The 21,579-nt window shown below is 43.4% G+C and overlaps 1 protein-coding gene across 1 annotated transcript in view; it reads right to left on the bottom strand.

Moving 5' to 3' along the window:
* WDR27 (WD repeat domain 27) overlaps positions 1-21,579 on the bottom strand; it is a 142,838-nt gene that overhangs the window by 99,007 nt on the left and 22,252 nt on the right. Inside the window, exons 10-14 of the mRNA XM_061624421.1 lie at positions 18,134-18,237; positions 17,382-17,449; positions 16,524-16,657; positions 14,749-14,813; positions 9,669-9,747 (exon numbers count right to left, since the gene is read on the bottom strand). Coding sequence (XP_061480405.1) covers positions 9,669-9,747; positions 14,749-14,813; positions 16,524-16,657; positions 17,382-17,449; positions 18,134-18,237 — 450 coding nt within the window. The remainder of the gene's footprint in view (positions 1-9,668; positions 9,748-14,748; positions 14,814-16,523; positions 16,658-17,381; positions 17,450-18,133; positions 18,238-21,579) is intronic.

Raw genomic sequence — 21,579 nt, forward strand, 5'->3', positions numbered from 1 at the left:
ATTTAATATCTTGACTGCTATTCTTGTCCTAGCAACTACAGACAAGTTAAAATAATGTAAATGTCTTAACAAGAGAGTCGACCACTATGTGTCTGGTCACTTCATTTTTTATGGATTATATCATGACTGTTACATTTTTTTGTTTTACTGCTACAACACTATGCTGCAATCAAAAGATCTCTTCCTCCAAAGGAAGCTTCTTATTTTAAACTGAGGAAGGGAACTGCATGCAACCCACTGAGTACAAGCAACCTTGAGTGTCTGTCTGAAAGGCAGGGTATTTAAATAAGTAATTTGAAGTTACTGTCCCAGTATATAAAAATCTAAATTACACAGAGAAGCAGGCTATCTGTATATATATGGCCATGCTACGATTCTGAAGGGATGCAGAAAGAGTGCAGAATGTAATAATAGGCATAAAATCTCAACTTTTTTTAAAAAAAAAGTTCCTACCCATTATGTCTGCAAAGGTATGCTTACTCACCTGAAGGGTGTTTCTCAGGGGCACAAGGACTCCACCAAGTAGGTAATGTGTTTCTCCTACTGCAAGGCAATAAGTTCATTTTTCCTGCCTCAAGCAATAGCAGGAACACATCACCCACCCAATGCAGAAAGTGTATCGGCAATGCCTACTGAAATCTCAGGAATTAAAGAGATAGATGAATTAAGATCTCCAGTAGTTGAGGGTAGGGCTTCAGTGAACTACATGTTTCCTGGCCCCATCACTGACAAAAGCAAAATATATTATGCAAAAAAGTAAAAACTGCAGACCAAAGGATGCAGATTTTGTTCAATTTGCATAATGTTAGATTATTGGCTCCCTGGTTTACTCCGGAGCTAAGAGTGATGAAGCAAGAAAGGAGACGGCTTGAGTGCAAATGGAGGCGAACTCCCGACGGCTGTAATCATGCACTTGTGAAGCTCTCTACCAAACTCTATGTGAAGGCAGTGAGAGCAGCAAAGAAGCAATACTTTGCTGTCTCTATTCAGTCATCCCTTAACCGCCCAGCGGAACTTTATAAAGTTGTCCGGGGACTTTTACACTCTGGTCCCCAGGACGCAATAACACCATCAATTGCCCGCTGTAATGAGTTTGCGCGACACTTTCGTGATAAGATCATGAACATCCGCCGGGACCTTGACTCCATTATTGTAGCAGTTGATCCTAATGAGGTATCCAGAGCACAGTCTTGTCCTGTTTTATTGGATGAGTTTCAGTTGGTACAGCTCGAGGATGTGGACAAGGTGCTTGGACAGGTGCGGGCGACCACTTCTGCTCTGGATCCTTGCCCCTCATGGCTAATAAAAGCTAGCAGGAATGGAACAGCCGGCTGGGCCAAGGAGGTGATTAATGCCTCTTTACGAGAGGGAGTGGTCCCACTCTGCCTGAAACAGGCGGTGGTGAGACCGCTCCTAAAAAAATCCTCCTTGGACCCTGATAATTTGGACAACTATAGGCCAGTAGCAAATGTCCCATTCCTGGGCAAGGTTCTAGAGCGTGTGGTCGCTCGCCAACTCCAGGCTCTCTTGGATGAAACTGATTATCTAGACCCATTTCAATCGGGCTTTCGGCCGGGGTTTGGTACAGAAACGGCCTTGGTCGCCCTGTATGATGACCTCTGTCGGGAGAAAGACAGAGGGAGTGTAACTCTGTTGGTTCTCCTTGATCTCTCAGCGGCGTTTGATACCATCGACCATGGTATCCTTCTGGAGCGACTTACGGATTTAGGAGTGGGAGGCACTGCTTGGCGGTGGCTCTGCTCCTATCTCGGGAATTGTCTCCAGAAGGTGATGCTGGGGGAACATTACTCGAGTCCCTGGGTACTCCAATATGGGGTCCCGCAGGGTTCAGTTCTGTCCCCCATGCTTTTTAATATCTATATGAAGCCGCTGGGTGAGGTCATCAGGAGTTTTGGAGTGCGTTTCCAGCAATATGCAGCTCTACTACTCCTTTTCATCTTCCTCAGGTGAGGCTGTTGATGTACTAGACCGCTGCCTGGCCGCGATAATGGGCTGGATGAGAGCTAATAAACTGAAACTCAATCCTAACAAGACTGAGATGCTGTTGGTGGGAGGACCCTCTGCCCAGATGGTTGATGTTCGACCTGTCCTAGATGGGGTTACACTCCCCCTAAAGGAACAGGTACGTAGTTTGGGGGTCTTATTAGATCCGCTCCTGTCACTTGAGGCTCAGGTAGCCTCGGTGGCACGGAATGCATTCTACCAGCTCCGGCTGGTAGCCCAACTACGACCCTATTTGAGCAAGGAGCATCTTGCCTCAGTTATCCATGCTATGGTAACCTCTAGATTGGACTACTGTAATGCACTCTACGTGGGGCTACCTATGAAGACGGTTCGGAAACTTCAGCTAGTGCAAAATGCTGCGGCCAGAGTTCTCACTGGGACAAAGAAATTTGACCATATAACACCTGTCCTGGCGCAGCTGCACTGGCTACCGATATGTTTCCGGGCCAGATTCAAAGTGTTGGTTCTTACCTATAAAGCCCTAAACGGCATCGGACCGCAATACCTGATGGAGCGCCTCTCTCGCTATGTACCTACCCGTTCACTACGCTCGACGTCGAAGGCCCTTCTCCGGGTTCCAACCCATAAAGAGGCCCGGAGATCAACAACTAGATCTAGGGCCTTCTCGGTGGTGGCCCCCGAACTATGGAATGCCCTCCTAGACGAGATACGCCTGGCGCCTTCTCTGTTATCTTTTCGGCGCCAGGTAAAAACTTACCTTTTCGCCCAGGCTTTTTAAATTTTGTAAATTTTTAAATATTTTAATTTAACATTTTAAACTTAATATGATCTTAATTTAAATCTCAATGGCAATTTTATTAATGTTTTATAATTGTACTATATATTTTTTTTTTCCACACTTGCTCATATTTTAATTGTGATTTTATTTGTTGTACACCGCCCTGAGAGCTTTCTGCTATAGGGCGGTCTAGAAATGTAATTAAATAAATAAAATAAATAAATTTAGATTTATGAATATTTTATTTTATGTAAACCTCAGAATTTTTTTAATTGTGGCATATAAATCTTGTTAAATAAAATAAATAAAAATAATGTAGCACCATATACAGAGAGACCTGTATATAGCTACTTAAAATTTTGTCAGACAACAATTTATTACTAATTTTTAAAATCTTTTTATTTATGTTTTTATGATAACAAGAAAAACAAAAAACCAGAACATACAGTTAAGTAGGTTGCATATGAAGCACAATACAGATATCAAGTTGTATACCATCCCTTTTCACAATCATGGATTACCAGCAAATAAATATGCATTACTCAAATATCCTCTCCAAAGAGAGGCATCCACAGAGGGGGGTGAGGGATCCCTTTATTTCCATTCATATAAATGAAGAAATGAAACCATATAGTATTAAATCGATCATGCCTCTCAATACCCTATGATGCGGCATAAGGTGTTCAGCTAAAGCCAAGTCCCATACTATAGGCTGCCAATAACCCTTAGAAGAGTCAGCAGGAGATTTCCATCTTTTAGCGACTATCATCCTAGCTGCTGTCAGCAGAAAAGATACGAGTTCTTTTGCACCAGAGAGCAATTCAAATCGCCCTACAACATGAGAAGAGCTGTCCCAGGGTCTGGATATAGAGACTGACCAACAATAGAAATTTCAGCAAAAGCCCATGCACATAAGTGCAATAGTGTTCCACGCTTCCCACATCCATGCCAGGACTGAGAAGATGGAGACTTATTAATTCTAGTCTACTGCCAACGATGAAGAATTTTAAGAGTGTACTCCTGTACTCGAGCAGAGATGGTTTTTAAGAAGGGCTTAGTCCAAACCCCATCCCACCAAGCCTCATCAATTTGGGTGCCCAGATCAGTCTCCCATAGTTCTTGTAAACTGTGTGCATCTTTCATCGAAGCATCTACCAGCATTTTAGACAGTTCGGAAGCCACACCCTACTGCTGCTTAGTCAGGTGAGTACTCAAAGCCTCAAATGCTGTAAGCTATCTCTGACCATCACCACTGCACAGCTGACAAGAAGCAAATGTATAGAAATTAAAACCAATTAACTCTGATTCCCTGAAGCTGTTCCTGTAATACAGGTACCATGACTGGATGATCCTATACAAAAATATCTTTAATACAAAAAACACTCCTCTGGTCCCATATCTTGAATTGTTGATATTTGTCTGGATAGCAGAAAGCCAAGTGATCTAAAATGGGGGTAAGAGGAGAGGCCCCCAGAGCCAGTGATTTACTCCAACCCTTCCACACTAGGAAGGTTGCCTTAAGGAATGGGAAGAGGTCCAAGAGCAACCCAAGAGAGTTGCAAAAAAGGCAGAGCTGATATAGTTGGATGGATGGAACCAAATCAATCTGGACCCAAGGGATCTCAATAGAGCCATTAATTATACTAAGCAATTGTTCAAGTTGGAAGGCTCTGTAGTATAAGTGCAGATTTGGCAAACCTAGCCCTCTCTTTATTTTAGGCACATTATGCCTCAGCCAACTCCACTTTCCATTATGAATGAAATTGTTGAGTAGGTGCTACCATTTATCAAAGTGTTTCCTAGGGATGCAAACTGGGAGAGTCTGGAAGAGATATAGGAATCTTGGGAGAATAGACATCTTCATTGATGCAATCCTACCAAACCAGGTTAAATGAAGGTGTCTCCAACTTCTTAATTTCTCCAACGTGGTTTTGTATATTGTCCCAAAATCCCTATATCATAATTGTTTCAGATCCCTAGGAAGGATAACTCCGGGATGTCTAAACCCACCAAAACAGGGAGAGAAACCAGAGATCTGGAATAGTAAATCCTGTTCCTGGCAGGACATATTTTAACAGCATGACTATAGATTTTGTGTAGTTGACACCTAGCCCTGTCACCTGATGAAATCACACCAGGATTTCCTTCAGGTGCTAAGAGGAACTGTTTGCATTCATAACCATCAATAGCATGTGATCTGTGAACAAGTTAACGTTATGCTCTGTTCCCCAAATCTTGATGCCCTGTATTGCCATGCATTCTCTTACTTGCTTAGCCAAGACTTCTGCCACCAAGATAAAAGGGAGAGCAGGCAGTCTTGTTTTGTGTCCCAGGCAAGTACTACATCAGGAGAATCCACACAATTAACAGCAATTTTTGCTGATGATTCAGAATACAGCTGACCTATTAAATGCAGACACCTTCTTCTGGAGCCCATATTTTCCAAGGTTCCTTGAGAAACCTCCACTCTTTACAGTCAAAGACTTTAAAGGTGTCAAGGGAAATTAGAGCAGGTGGCCCACTTTGACAGACTTCATGCAAAACATTTAAAACTCTTCTGATGGAGTCAGTTTTATATTGCATAGTCCCATTGCTGTCCATCAGGCATTTAACTAAGTTCCTTGATTGCCTTCTACAAAGAATGTGCCAGAAGTTGAAATGCCTTGTTGCCGAACTTGTAGTACTTGCTCTGCAGACGAGCCAGTGCTGCGCTGATTCACTTCATCTCTAACATCTGTAGCTCTGCCCTTTTGCTGTTAGAGCCTTGTAAATCCTAGCAGAACCTGAAGCATAGTAAAAAGAAGTCAAACAGGCTATCTCCTCCAGAAGAACTTTAGAAGCTGTGTCTCTTTCCTTTTTGCATCTGCTTGCTTCACTGATGTAATGCCCCCTGATTACTGGTTTCATTGCATCCCATAACAATTGAATGCTAATTGCAAGTTAATCATTTTCTTTATAGTAACAGTCCATTATTTGTTTCAAGTCGATCTTAGTTACCCCATCTGTGAGCAAACTTGTGTGAAACTTCCAATTATAAAATCTTTGGGATAAATCAGCAGACAATCGATCCAATGTTATCATGCCTATTTCAGCATTCAGCACTTGTGACCATAATTCTTTGTTTATGAAGAAGTAATCTATTCCAGACATAGAATTGTATTTAGCAGATTGGAATGTATATTTTCTTGAAGTTGGGGATCTCTCTCACCAGACATCCAGCAAATCATAGCCACATAAGAGGTCCAATATCTTTTGATTTTCTGCATTCACAACATACCAGGAGCTAGACCAGCCTTCTTAAGGCACATGTTAATATCAACTCCTAGTATTACAGCGCCTTGTTTAAATTGCTGTAGGGCAGCCAAGGTTGAACTTAAGAAGCCATATTGACCTGTATTCTGAGCATATATATAAGCTAAGGTAAGTTATTGAGAGCCTAGAGACCCTTTAGCAAAAAGAAATCTTCCATTCCTGTCTGCAAGGATCTCATCAACTGCAAAGGAACATTTTTTACAAAGTCTATGGCTACTCCTCTGGACTTCAGTGTGCCTGGAGCACAATATTCCTCCCCGAGCCAGAAACTTTTCAGGATATGGAATTTAGTATTCTTCTGCTGATGAGTTTCTTGCAGAAAAAGAATATCTGTGTGCGCCCTTTTCAGGACTGCCTTATTTATTTATTTATTAAATTTATTAGTCGCCCATCTGGCTGGTTGTTCAGCCACTCTGGACAACACACAACATAAAAACATACAGTTCACATTAGAGCCTTAAAATTCCAACAATAACACTAAAATTAACCCACCCCAAAGGCCTGCCTGAAGAGCCAGGTTTTCAGTGTCCGGCGGAAACTCATCATGGAGGGGACATGGCGGAGACCATTTGGGAGGGAATTCCATAGAGTGGGTGCCACAATTGAAAAGGCCCTCTCCCTAGTTCTCACCAATCTAGCTGTTTTAACTGGTGGGACGGAGAGAAGGCCTTTTGAGGCTGATCTTGTTGGGCGGCAACATTGATGATGCTGGAGGCGCTCTTTCAGATAGACTGGGCCAAAACCATGCAGGGTTTTAAAGGTCAAAACCAACACCTTGAATTGGGCTCGGAAAGCAACTGGTAACCAGTGCAACTCCTTCAGCACTGGAGTAATGTGGTCTCGCCGGCAGCTACCACTAATCAGGTGAGCCGCCGCATGCTCTGTACCAGTTGCAGCTTCCGGACCATTTTCAAGGATAACCCCACGTAGAGCACATTACAGTAGTCTAGGCAAGAGGAGACCAGGGCATGTACCACAGATGGGAGCAAATGGTTGGGAAGGTAGGGGCGCAGCCTCCGTATCAGATGGAGTTGATACAATGCTGCCCGGCTCACAGCCGAGACCTGAGCCTCCATGGACAGCTGGGAGTCAAGAATGACCCCCAGGCTGCAGACGTGGTCTTTCAGGGGCTGTTGTACCCCATTAAGCACCAAGTTAACATCCCCCAACCTTCTCTTGTCTTCCACGAACAGTATCTCGGTTTTGTCAGGGTTCAGCTTCAGTTTATTCCTTCCCATCCAGCCACTCACCGACTCCAGGCACTTGGACAGGGTTTCCAGAGCCAACCCCGGTGAAAACTTGAACTGCGTGTCATCCACATAGAGCTGCGTGTCATCCACATACTGATTACATTGCAGCCCACATCTCCTGATGATAGCTCCCAGCGGCTATATATAGATGTTAAACAGCATTGGGGAGAGGATGGAACCCTGTGGTACCCCACAAGTGACAGGCCATGGGTCCGAGACCTCATCCCTCAGTGCCACCCTCTGGTACCTATCAGAGAGGAAGGAACGGAACCACTGCATTACAGTGCCCCCTATGCCCATCCTCTCCCGGTGGTCCAGGAGGATACTGTGGTCAACGGTATCAAAAGCCGCTGAGAGATCCAGGAGGACGAGGAATGTGCATTCGCCCCTATCCAATGCCCTCCGCATATCATCCACCACTGCCTCCACATGAGCTCTTTTGAGTACTGAGCCAAGCCCCCTTACAGTTAGGGAAACTATCTCTAAAGCCTGGGTTGCAATGGTCACATATGTCACTTAAACACATAACACAACTGAGTGCCAAGATACTGACTATGGTTAATACAAATGGACTGTAAAGCATGCCAAACCTTGCAGCCTAACTGTAACTCAAACATAACAAATGTAAACACAAACCAACCTGAGAAAAAGCCCACTGCCCATTTGTAGGGCTTTAGACAATAAAGCAGATCTGCCTCAGATTAATCAGGAAATTGGGAGGCAGCAAGAGTAAATGCTACATCTCCAGGGCCTCTTCATTTCCCCCCCCCCTCAGAATCAATTCCATGATCATATTGCTCAATAGACTAGAAGCATGTCATGCTAATCAGACTGAGTAATAAGGAACTGAAGGCCCCCTAGAGTTCATGATGGCATGAAGAACTTTTCTTTTGTCTTTCTTTGATCTTTGAATGCCCTATGGCGGGTTGGATCCCTGCCTGTGAAGGCTCTCTTCTGCACCCTCTCTTTCGCCAGGAACAGGCAACTCACAAAAGGTTTTCAGCTTGTTGTTTGTCACTTACGATGAGAAATTTGCCCTTATGTTGAACTACTAATTTAAATGGGAAGCCCCATCGATAAGGGACTCCAGCTACCTTTAACAACGCCGTGAAGGGACGGAAAGCCTGGCACAATGGAGGGTTTCAGGGCTAATGTCCTGAAATACTTCTAGCAGATTCTCCATATTTTTCAGCTTCCTCTGATTGTGCAGTGCATGAAAAGCAGAGTTCTTCATCTTGTAATGTTCAAACTGGAGGACAAAATCACAAGGCTGATCGGTATTCCATGATCCTGGGCCTGCTACTCAGTGAGCTCATTCTATATCATTTAAGGTAAGTGTAAATCTCAGATCCAGCCCAGATTCAAGCCAATCTACAAGAAACTGTGAGGGATCCTCCCCTTCCTCCTTTTCAGGGATCCCTCTAAGATGAATGTTCTTCCTGTGATCTCTATCCAATTGTTCCTCCATTTAAGCTCCAAGTCCTCTGTCACCATTTTCAGCAACTGTAGTTCTGATTGATTTTCTAAGCTCAAGTTCAAGGCCTCATTAGCCATTTTAGAAAACCCTGCTAGCTTGTCTGTTAAAGCCTCCAATTTGGTTTCTAGTGGCAGTAAAGCAGGGAACCAGTCCTTAGTTAGAGCTCTCCTTATTTTTTCAATGTAATCATTAGGATCCCTTGCATCCTCTGGAGGATCTCCTGCTTTTGCACCTTTCTGATTTTTTGAGCCACTGCACCATAATGGCTCCCTCAGTTTCATCTGACAGTTCAGATATGCCTTTGTCAATTTCACTGTGAAGGTCTAAAGGCACAATCTTTGTTTTGTGACCTCAGAACACCCATTACATTACCTTGCAGATAATCCAGATTTTAGCAGTTCGTTGTGCAATTTAAGGACACTCTTCACCTTGATTTTCCCAAGGTCTCAAAAGACTTGAATTCAACCTGCCATTCTGCTTGCTAGCAAGCCACACTCCCTATTACTAATTACTTTGACAAACAATTATGTGCAAGTTTCCTGAACAGGCATTTCTTTTAACCTTAGGTTGTAATAGTTTCAATCTAATTTTTTTATTATTCTTTAGCCGAGGGTGGGAGCCCTTTGGCCCTCCAGATGTTGCTGAACTACAGTTCCTATCTTCCCTTGCCATTGGCCATGCTTGCTGGGGCTGAAGGGAGTTATAGTTCAGAAACATCTCGAGGGCCAAAGGTAGCTCATTTTACACTACATTTTCCATATGTCAAATAGGCTGCAATAGTCATGCAGTTTCCCTTTCTAATTTTTTTTAAAACAATCAATATTACAATACTCAAAATTATTATACTGACATAATATGTACTCACCGTGGTGCTGACGTGTAACCTGAGGACTTAATTTTATTATGGAAGACCAATGGTTGGTCTTTTATTGGGCTTTTTATACCTGAATGTAATAATAAATAGTTTAAATGAAAAATGAACATTATAACCAAGTAATAGTAAATGAACGTATTTAAACAAACACATTGCTACAAATACAAATACACTGTAAGTTAATGTGAGCTGGTTTCTGCTTCTTGAGATGTTGCACTTCTGCTATGTAATCCTACCTTTTAAAAGCATGACCTGTTTTTGATATACTGTTTCAAAAATATATTTCCATAGATTATTAGGAACAGCCACAAGTGTGCGATACAAAACTGCAGTCCCTGCTTGTGCAGTTTCCCACTGTTTCAATCAAGGAGGATTTCCCATACACATTCTTTTTCCTACGCTGGAGAGAGTATTAATATTATCTGATTTCTTATACACCACCTTTCCTCTCATGAGAGCTTAGGATGACTAGCAATAAAAATATGCAATTAAAACAAAATTAAAACCACAATACAAAGCATCATATAGTGTATCGTTTAACTTTAGCATTAAATTCTACATATGATGCCACTCCCCTTATGTTCTAGAGCAGCCTTTCCCAACCAATGTGCCTCCAAGATGTTGTTGGACCACAACTCCCATCAGCCTCAACCAGCATTGCCAATGGTCAGGGATTGTGGACCAACAACATCTGGAGGCACATTGGTTGGGAAAGGCTGTTCTAGAGGCTAGCAGGAACAAAAAAGTCTTAAGGTGTTGCCTGAACAAAAATATTGTGGGGGACAGCCTAATCTCAACAGGGGGAGTTTGAGAGCTGGGGTAATGCCACTGACTAGGAAAACCCTTGTACTCAGTGGCGTTCCATATGCATATGACTCTATGTTCAGAAATGACTGGATATGGCAGAAAGCTTTGATCCTACATCAGCTTACTTGGGAATATCATCTGCTAATACATTTATTATACAGCCACGAGAGTGGCTGTGTACTATAGCCAGTGTGGGTTTTTCACATTCCGCAATGTTAAATTGAAAATACCCCCCATGCTTCCCATAAGCTCATTTCAAAACAAAACCTTACAAAACTTATAGTTCTGAACTCAGAAACGCTTAACAACTTGCTCAATTTTCATGGCGATACCCAAAACAGTTGGAGAGAATAGAGAATTCAAAGTCTAAAAGCTGCAGGGATGAGACTGTGCTGGGACCATCAAGGGGCAAGCATTTCCACCTGTCTTGCCCCACCCCTCTGCCTAGGCCTTATCAGGAGGAGCTGCAGGCTAAGTCGTGCTGCTGCAGGGATGAGACTGTGCTGGGACCATCAAGGGGCAAGCATTTCCACCTGTCTTGCCCCACCCCTCTGCCTGGGCCTTATCAGGAGGAGCTGCAGGCTGAGTCGTGCTGCTGCGGGGGTGGGACTGTGCTGGGACCGTCGGGGGGCGGGCATTTCCACCTGTCTTGCCCCACCCCTCTGCCTGGGCCTTGTCAGGGGGAGCTGCGGGCTGGGTCGTGCTGCTGCGGGGGTGGGGCTGTGCTGGGACCATCGGGGGGGCAAGCATTTCCACCTGTCTTGCCCCACCCCTCTGCCTGGGCCTTATCAGGAGGAGCTGCAGGCTGAGTCGTGCTGCTGCAGGGATGGGACTGTGCTGGGACCATCAAGGGGCAAGCATTTCCACCTGCCTTGCCCCCCACCCCTGCTCTTAGTGACATTTTTCTGGGGACTGTCCTTTACCAGGAAGATGAATGCTTTTGGTTTGCTGTTCCTGTTTTTTTTAGCTTTTACGTTATTGTTAGTTTTTATTGTTAGTCTCTTAATGTTTTGATGTTTACATGTTCTGCTTTGTACGTCGCTTAGAGTGGCTGACAATTCAGCCAGATAAGCGACTAATAAGTCGAATAAATAAATAAATAAAAAGAGAAAAAAACCCAGAGACCTTCTGGACCTTTTTCTCTGAGAGTTCTCATTATCTGTTGAAATTCATTAAAAATCAGCCATATTCACAGAGTACCTGTAATCCTGACCTTGCCCCATACTCTGACCTTCATCTTCTGCAGTTTAAAAGTTTAAAAAATGCCTGGCTGATTTTTAATTAATTTAAGAAATTTTGGCTGGCAGCTTATGATAACACGGGGCATGCTCAGTAAGAACCAACTGTCAGAGTTCTAAAAGCCAGACTCACAGCTGCTGGGCTTGCCTAATCAGTAGGCCACACCCACACCAGACTCCGATTTCACTTGAGACAGTCACGGCTTCCCGAAGAGAATCCTGGGAAGTGTCGTTTGTGAAGGGTGCTGAGAGGAGACTCCTGTTCCCCTGAGAGAGCTCCAGCGGCCAGACTGGTTTAACAGTCAGCCACTCTGATTGAAGGTCTCTGAGGGGAACAGGGCATCTCCTAGCAACTCTGAGCACCCTGCACTAACTACACTTCCCAAGTATCTTTGAGAGAAGCCATGACTGTCCAAAGTGAAATAAAGCCCTGGTGTGGGTGTGGCCAGGGAAAGTTTTGGTTTAAATTTGGGTGGGAGGCTACATGTGCCTGCTGCAGAATAAAAAGGTGGGGAAAAGCCTGAAAAAGAATGATACTGTTCACAATGTTTTCCTTTTGGAACGGAAAGGAGCTTCCCTTCCACCCGTGCTCACTCACCCAATCTCCTCCCCTTCCCCTCCCTCCCCCTTTCCTGGGTCAGTGTTGAACTATGACCTAGGAGACCAGGGTTCGAATCCCCACACAGCCACGAAACTGACTGGGTGACCTTGGGCCAGTCACTGCCTCTCAGCCTCAGAGGAAGGCAATGGTGAAACCACCTCTGAATACCGTTTACCATGAAAACCCTATTCAAAGGGTCGCCATAGGTGAGGATCGACTTGAAGGCAGTCCATTTCCATTTTCAAACATGATTGCATAGAAATAAATCCCATTGAACTCAAAAAGTATGCAAATCATCAAACCCTCCCTTTTTTTCTCCTCCCTCCTATCCCCTCCCTCTTGCCCCTTCCCTCCCCCTTCCTTTGCCCCTCCCTCCCCATCCCCTTCCAATCCCCTCCTTCCCCTTCCCCTTCCCCCTCCTCTTCCTCCTCCCCATGGTCAGTTTTACCTATCCTAAGCATGATTGTACGGGAGTAAATCTCACTAAATTCAATAAACATGCAAATTAGCAAACCCTTCTCCACCCATCCGCCTCCTGCCTGCTCCCCTCCCAGTCCTCCCCTCTGTCTTTCCTCCCCTCCCTCCTCCTCCCCTCCCCTCCCCATCCTCTGTGGTCAGTTTCACCTATCCTAAGCATGATTGCAGGGGAGTAAATCCCACTGAACTCAATAAGCATGCAAATGATCAATCCATTCTCAGCAAACTTGCACAGGATCCCATTTCTTACCTCCCGGATTAAAAAGCAGGGAAATTCACTAATAGGCAAAAAACCTTGCGGGTTAAGAATCTACCTATAGCCCACAGCTATTTCTATCAAACTTTAAAAAGCAGGGAAATTGGGCAGCTATAGTGAATGCACCAGGGGAGCAGGAGACCTGACCTCCTCTCTGAGATATTGGACTGCCCTACAAATTGGTCAAAATGCAAACAGAATTTGGGTTGGTCTTTCACAGTCCAATCCACTTCCTGTGTAGATTGGAAGAATTTAGTAACATGTGCCTCTGAGCATATGGTGAGTGATGGCAACACCTGCAACCAGCCCAAATAATAGAAAGAAGACGTGCTGTGCTGATCTTGTTTTAGCAGGGAGGAAGCAACATTATTAAGATAGTTGATATAGTTCAGATGGGTACTTTGAATATGTCTGATTTCCTTTGCAATTTTAGTGAAGTTTCTGATAGGAAATCATTTCCTTTTTTCTATTTCTGTGAATATGTGAAGTACAGCAACACTTTGCAAAATGTACACTAAAAAAACTCCAAACGTAATTATGGAATAATGGCACTGACTTCTGCAGAATAGTCTCCAGTGGACCTCAGGAGTGTCTCAATTGGCACAAAATAAAACAATGGGAGGTGAAATATATTCTAGCAAAATGCTAGGTGTGCTCTATGTTTTTAATTGACTGCGCCCTCCTTGCCTTAAATGAAGTGGTTTAAACATAGCAGGCTGAAAACTGCATCTTGTCTTTTCCAACAGCTAGAGTCATTGCTGAAGTAGCAACATATTGGAATCAGTCTGATTTTACATCAAACTGCAGTTTCAGATTCAACTGTTAATGCACCCAAAATAGAAACAGAACATAACCTCCAATTTGAAACACAAAAAAATGCTGTCTTCACCATCATATGACACTGACCAATAAAAAGGCTTTGAAATTAATAAAAATAAATTTGACACAGATTTCTAGCATGAGTAATGAGGGAAATAAAATTTTCTAGTTTAGATTCTCTGTAGAAATGTTAGTAACACAGGAAAGAAGCAAAGAACACCAACAGTTTTTTTATGTTCACCGCCCATTTTTATGTTCACCGCCCAGAGAGCTATCGCTAGTCGGGCGGTATATCAATCTAATTAATTAATTAATTAATTAATTAAACCGCATGGGTTTTTTTGCCTATTAGTGAATTTATTTAGTGTTGTATCCAACATAGCACTAAGTCAGGACTCCATCAGCGCAAGGATTACTGTTTGCACAACGAGACTCCTCCCTCCCCCTGCGCATTCCCTAAATCTGTTCCAGGGTTTCCTCCAACCCTACGGAGCCAATTTAAGAAAGCCGCATATGGGGGGAGAATAGGGGGGAAATTTCAGTGCTCTAGTAGTAATCCTTGTGCTGATGGAGCACATTAGTAGAATACCGCCCTTATAAATTAATATTTAACCCAATATTTCAGTACAAAGACCTTAAGACAGTAACCTAAATCAGCAATAAAAATAACATAGAAAGAATAACACAGCCAAGCAAAAGACAAATAAAAACAAAACAGATGACTAGATACAGACTCAAAGATCTAGTCATATGGTTCTTGTCTTCCTGGGCAGCACTGGGCCTTAATATATTCCTTTGGGATGCCTCTTCACACCAAACAGAACAGTTGTGTATAAAATACATGCCAAACTGCTTTAAAATTTCCAGACTTACTTTTTTTATTTACAAGTTTGGTTTTTGCCTTCAGGCACAAGGGAGACGCTGGCAGAAGAGAGCATCTAAATCAACAAATCAATAGAAATTAGTAAAAAAAAATCAATGTAATCCCTAAATCATTAACAGAAGAGCAGAACTAGTGACTTCAAGAGCACTTTCTCAAGATAAATGGAGGAGGCACGATGGGCTATGTTAGATCTCTGGGATCATATTCACCTATATTACACCACTTTCCATTACTTGTATATTGCAAAATGTACAAACGTTCAATAGTATAAGGTTGTACTTAACGAAGTCCTGCTCACAGTAGACTCATTGGAAATAAACTTCAGTCATGTCTATTAATGTCAATGGATCTACTCTGAGTAGCATGACTAGCAGTGAATGCCACCCATTATTATTTTTTAAAAACTACACTTTACATCATTTACATTTGCCACGTTTGAGAACCAGCCTAAGTGAGCTATGAACCAGAAAGCCCCTAATTCAAATATTTTCTTTGCCAATAATTCACAAAGGGGCCTTACGGAAGCCACTCTCACCCAGCTTCCTTCTGCAACTAAGTTACAGAGCTGCTATTGAGACATTGTTAAGGAAGTGCACGGAACACTAAAAAATGCTATATAAATGCCACATACGGTTGTTATTCATCAAATTCTGAGAAACTATTCTCACATTAATATACTAAAGGGGTTCTCCGTATTGCATTTTTAAATACAATAATACCTCAGTTAAAGTAGATACATTACTTCTACTTACGTTTTTCTTTAACAAAAACATTGGTACCAGAGGTAGGTATAACATGGAAAGAATAGGGATAGGTTCCTACACCCATTCATAGATGGTAGGGGAGGCTTCAATAGGGGCTTTAAAGGGTGACTCCCCAGCACCCACCCCCTCCCCCAGCCTTGGGAGAAAGCAGATCTCTTTAAGGCAAAGCAAACACACAGGCTTGTCAGTTTCACCCTAGCAAAGCAAAGGCACAGGCTTATCAGTTTATACATAGCAAAGCAAAGACACAGGCTGCTCAGTTTCACCTTAAAGCAAAGGCACAGGCTTGAAAGTTTACCCATAGCAAAGCTGGTCAGTTTCATCTTTAAAAATGCCTTTGTTAAAAGGAGCTAGTTCCTGAAGGATTGGTTAACTGAGGTATTACTATACCGAATACAATATTGTTGCATACATAAAATTCTTATACAGAAAAAAACAAGGGAGGTATATAACTATGCATCCCTCACCCCAAAAAGGGAAAAACTGGGTGAATAAACCTAAAGTCTGGCTTCAGGGTGAACACCCACATCACAGCTGGGAAATAATGACAACACAATTTGCTATAAATGCAAAAATCGTAGTGATATGCGAGAAGTAACAGTGTAGGTGTTTACAATAATCTTCACTTAATTTTTGGCAGAATACTAGAATGCTGTAATTTACTCCATGAAAGTGTTAACATTGACAACTTTTTTTGAAACTCAGTTGGCATGAAAATGCTGGTTTATGTCTACACCAAACACTCTACCCATCCACAGTGGTCCACCAACTGTCTTTCAGGCACTGCTAGCAGCACTGGTTTTGATTTGCAAAGCCACTACCAGCATACCTAAGAGATCAGCTCCTTCTCATATCCTCTCACAAGCTTGAAGATCAACCAATACTGCCTTAAATTATTTCAGTCGGATTTTAAATCTATATTTTAACCTGTTACTGAAGTTAGCTCTGTGATGGAACTAGTAGAAACTCAAATAAAACCAAATAAACTAATGATTCATTACCTGGCAACAACCGAAAGGCCTTTCTCCCTTCCACTTAAACGGAGCTCACTCTGCTGGGACCTCCACAGGGCAGCAACATTAACCTCCAGTAAGGCAATTATATTCTCAAACATTGAAGTTAGCAAACAGAAAACCTGCAGAGATATGCCCATGAACTATTTCTGCTTTCATAGCAAAATAATGCCATCACAGTAAACAATCATCTGTGGCTTGTATCCTAACTTCTGTGAGTAGAGTTCTGTTCATGGAATGGGACTTTCTGAGCCCCCCGAACCCCTTTAAATTCTATTTTTCAGGCTTGGGAGTCCCTTTGGGACAAGGTGGGATGTAGCATGCAGGACTGCAGGAGGATGGGGAAATTGGTGAAAACCAGAGCCTTCATGCAGGACACCTTCAGATGTAAGGCATTAGAAGTAGAAATTCAAGAGTTCTTTCAGTGTCATGCATGTGTGTCTTAAGCCCTGCTTTCATTTATCTTAGACCTTGGACTGCAACACTGGGAAACATTTCTGCCTTAGGCCTGGGATAACTTTAGCTAAAGAGTTAACAAAACTGAACTATAGATATAACTGGTATAAACCAACTCTTTATTTTATTACAATATGGGGGGGTCATCATTCTGTGGAAATTTTTATCACTACCACTACATTGCCCATCACCACCCACTACATTTTCCAAAAATTACTGAGAAGAAACATCATAGCTTATCTAAAAATGTACCATATATGTGAGTTATTAATTTACTTTTCAAATGAAAAATTCCTTCAAGTTTAGTTTCATGCAATAACAAATTGTGTTATGAACCTACAAAAATAAGTGTTTAAATATATTTTAAAATACTGTCAATACTGTACTCACCTTACCATTGACTGCCTTCCTCATTAAAGCACATGATCCAGCAAATTGAATGCTGAGTGCACTGAAATCTTTACACAAAAAACCCAATGTTGTAAAACATTTTCCATTTTTTCAAATAGCAAAGCAGCACATTAGATTAAATACTGGGGACTGTATTCAACTAACTCATCCTGTCAGCACCAGCGCTATTGCTAGTGCAATGGGGCTTTCCCCTAAACAAATTTAGGGGGATGCAAAGGTGAGGGGGGAGTCCCATTGTACTAGTGCTAATCCTTTTGCGGATGGAACAATTACTTAGCACTACTTTAGATACAACCCCATCTGCATGGGAAATCAATGCAATTTCACTGATTTCAGCAAAAGTATTGCCAATTTTTAAAAATTAAAAGAAATGCGTAAATATCCAATGCATCAAGTCAAACTTGCTAACAGACACTTGTGCCATTCTAAAGAGCCAACAGAAACAAGAACAATAAAGTCATGCATGAACAAAGTGAATTTATCTTCAGAAGCCCTGGGTTTTATCCAGTGCTACTCATGCAGATTTCCATTTACACAATGGAACTTCTCCATCCTCTCCCCTGCAGCAGCACCCCCCCCCCCCCCGCACCCTCCGGAGCAGTTTTTTGGGTTGTGCAGGGAGATAAGAGAAATTCCATTACACAAGTCATAATTTGCTTGCATAGTGCTGCATACAACCCCCTAATTTTCCATATATAAATCACACCAAACTGTAACAACAATTATCATACCTCTATAATGTAAAACAGCTTCCAACTCAAAATTTGCCATGTTAATTACAAACAAACCAGTAGAGCTTCCTATCCACAAGCATCGGGCATTCACAGCAGGTAAACTAAGTGAAAATAAAAACAGAAAAGAGGTAACTATTTCAAAATAGATAAATAAATGAGGGTTCCCTTCATTATAGATACAATGAGGTACTTCTAAGTTTCGATATAGGGAACTCTAACAATGTGAAGTGGAAGTTGTACACATGCACACATGCAATTTTCCTTACATTTAGGAACATAGTCTTCAAGATTTCAGATAGAGGTGTCTCCCAGTCCTACCCAGAGATGCTGGGGATTGAAGCTGGGACCTTCTGCATACAGAGCAGATGCTGTATTACTCCTGAACTATGGCCCTCATTTTAAACTACTTTGTGTTGAAAGAGAAAGGTTCAGTGTCAAGAGTGATGAGAGAAGAAGCTTAGGAAAGAAACAGAGTGATTGTATGAGGCTCACCAGTTGCCTAGTTATATATTAAAACTGTGATATGAAGCTAAAAATTCAAGGTTAGGAATATGCTGTTTGGTTTGATTTTGTAATTTGCTTACTACAAATGCAAGTATTTGATGCTACACATGATGCTACACTCCCCCTGAAGGAGCAGGTTCGTAGTCTGGGAGTTCTTTTAGATCCTTCATTGTCACTTGAGGCCCAGGTAGCCTCGGTGGCACGAAGTGCGTTCTACCAACTTCGGTTGGTAGCTCAGCTACGTCCCTATCTGGGCAGCAACGACCTCGCTTCAGTTATCCACGCTCTGGTAACCTCAAGACTGGACTACTGCAATGCGCTCTACGTGGGGCTACCTTTGAAGACGGTTCGGAAATGTACCATTGGTCTCACCTGAAAGGTGATTTTCATAGGAGTGGGCCATCACTGTGGGAAATAGTTCCACCTATCGTGCGAAGGCAAGAATGTTTTTGAAGTCAAGACTAGGGACGTCATGCCCCTCCCACTCTCCAGTTCATTCGTAGCGAGTCTAAAAAGAGATATCTAAAAATACAAGAACAAGGCCAACAGGCCCGCCAGGAAAATAACATAATAGTTACATGCATAACAACATGACTCTAACATAACTACATAACATAACAGACTAAAAGTCTTGACTTCACTCTTACATTTAAATATAATAGCGTAACAATAACATGTAACCCATTGATAAAATCTCTAGTCATCCTCCAACTGGGAGGGTCGTGATGGCCCACTCCTATGAAAATCACCTTTCAGGTGAGACCAATGGTACATTTTCCATAGGAGGTGGGCCATCACTGTGGGATGTACCAAAGCAACCCATATAGGGAGGGACCACCCACATGTTAATCCTCATTAAGAACCTGTTGCAACACTCGTCTGCCAAAAGATGCGTCAGCAGAGGCATAGCGATCAATTTTATAATGCCTTATAAACGAGTGAGGGGTAGACCAGACTGCAGCCCTACAAATATCGGCAACAGGAGCATTAGTGGCAAAAGCAGCCGAAGTGGCCGCTGACCTGGTAGAATGAGCCGTTATACTAGCTGGAACTGACAGCTTCAGAGACTCATATGCTAAAGTAATACATGCCCTTAACCAACGGGATAAAGTAGGATTGGAAACTTTATGCCCCATAGACCTTGGATGAAAGGATACAAACAGAGACTCCGTTCGTCGAATCTCTTGGGTCCTAGACAGGTAGGTCTTGAGAGCCCTCCGGACATCCAACGAATGCCAAGCCTTTTCAAGAGGATGGGTAGGATTCGGGCAAAAGGAAGGCAAAACAATGTCCTGGTTGCAATGAAAAACTGAATCGACCTTGGGACGAAAGGAAGGGTCAGTCTTCAGCACAACAGAGTCCTTATGGAAGACGCAGAGGTGTCGGGCAGAAGACAGTGCACCCAACTCCGAAACGCGTCTGGCAGATGTGATTGCGATCAGAAACAGGACCTTGAAGGACAGTATACGTAGGGGCACAGTCCTGATGGGTTCAAATGGAGGGCGTTGCAAAGCCTGCAGAACTTTAGGCAAACTCCATGAGGGGAACCGATGGACAACAGCCGGAGAGCGCAGGGCGACTCCCCTCAAAAAACGTTTGATGAACGGATGTGAGGAAATATGATCTCCAGGAGAGGACACTGAGAGAATGGATGACAGAGTAGACGCATGTCGACGTAGAGTGTTGGGTCGAAGTCCCATCATAAAGCCACTATGGAGAAATTGGAGCACCTGGTGCACATTGGCCTGGGATGGATCGTGGTGGTGGGACTGACACCACTTGGAGAAAGCCACCCAGGTATGTTGATAAATGCGAGTGGTAGATGGTCTTCTCGAGGCCAAAATAATATCAATCACAGCGTCAGACAGTCCAGCTGACCTCAAATGTCTCAGTTCAAAAGCCACGCTGTTAGATTGAGCCAAGTAGGGTCCTGGCGCAGTACTGGACCCTGGGATAGGAGGTCTGGCGTTACTGGAAGTGTCCAAGGATCTGACATTGCCAGAAGATCTGAAAACCACGGTCGGCGTGGCCAAAATGGTGCTATCAGAACCAGCTGTGCCCTTTCGGTTCGCGCCTTCCTCAAGGTTTTGGCTAACAATGGTATGGGAGGAAAGGCGTACAATAGACCGTCTGGCCACGGTGTTGTCAGAGCATCCACTGCTTCTGCTGTTGAGTCCAGGTATCGGGCAAAGTACCTGGGAAGCTGGCAATTGCGACTGGAAGCAAACAGGTCGACTGAGAGTGTGCCGAACCGACACTGGAGACGATGGAAAATGGCTGGATGAAGTTTCCATTCTCCCGGAAAGACCTGTTGTCTGCTGAGCCAGTCTGCTGTCACATTCCAAATCCCTCTGAGGTGTTCTGCTTTCAGGGATTGTAGATGTTGTTCTGCCCAGACAAAGATGAGGGAGGCTAAGTCCTGCAGAGGACGAGACCTGGTGCCCCCTTGTCTGTTCAAATGTGATTTTACACATGTGTTGTCTGTTCGAATGAGCACATGATGCAAAGGGAACAGAGACTGAAAATGACATAGAGCCAAGTGGACAGCCTTTAGTTCCAGCCAGTTGATGCTTTGAGATTGCTCTGCGTTGGGCCAAACCCCCTGAACGTACTGGGAGTTGCAGTGGGCTCCCCAACCTGTGAGGCTGGCGTCTGTGGTCACGACGGTTCTGCTGGGTTCTCTGAACGACGTGCCCTTGGAGAGGTGTTGAACCTTGGTCCACCAGCGGAAGGAGAGGCGCAGAGCGGGGCTCAAACGAACTTTGCGATGGTTGGAGCTGGCAATGTCTTTTCGAAAAGGCAACAGAGTCCACTGAAGGGGCCGAGTGTGGGCTCGAGCCCAGGGCACAATGTGGATTGTGGAGATAAACATCCCGAGCGCTCTGGCGAGAAGCATGACGTCTGCGGATGTTTGTTGCATCAGGGACCTTGCGATGCTT

Source organism: Rhineura floridana, chromosome 4, assembly GCF_030035675.1.
Source record: "Rhineura floridana isolate rRhiFlo1 chromosome 4, rRhiFlo1.hap2, whole genome shotgun sequence".
Taxonomy (NCBI): domain Eukaryota; kingdom Metazoa; phylum Chordata; class Lepidosauria; order Squamata; family Rhineuridae; genus Rhineura; species Rhineura floridana.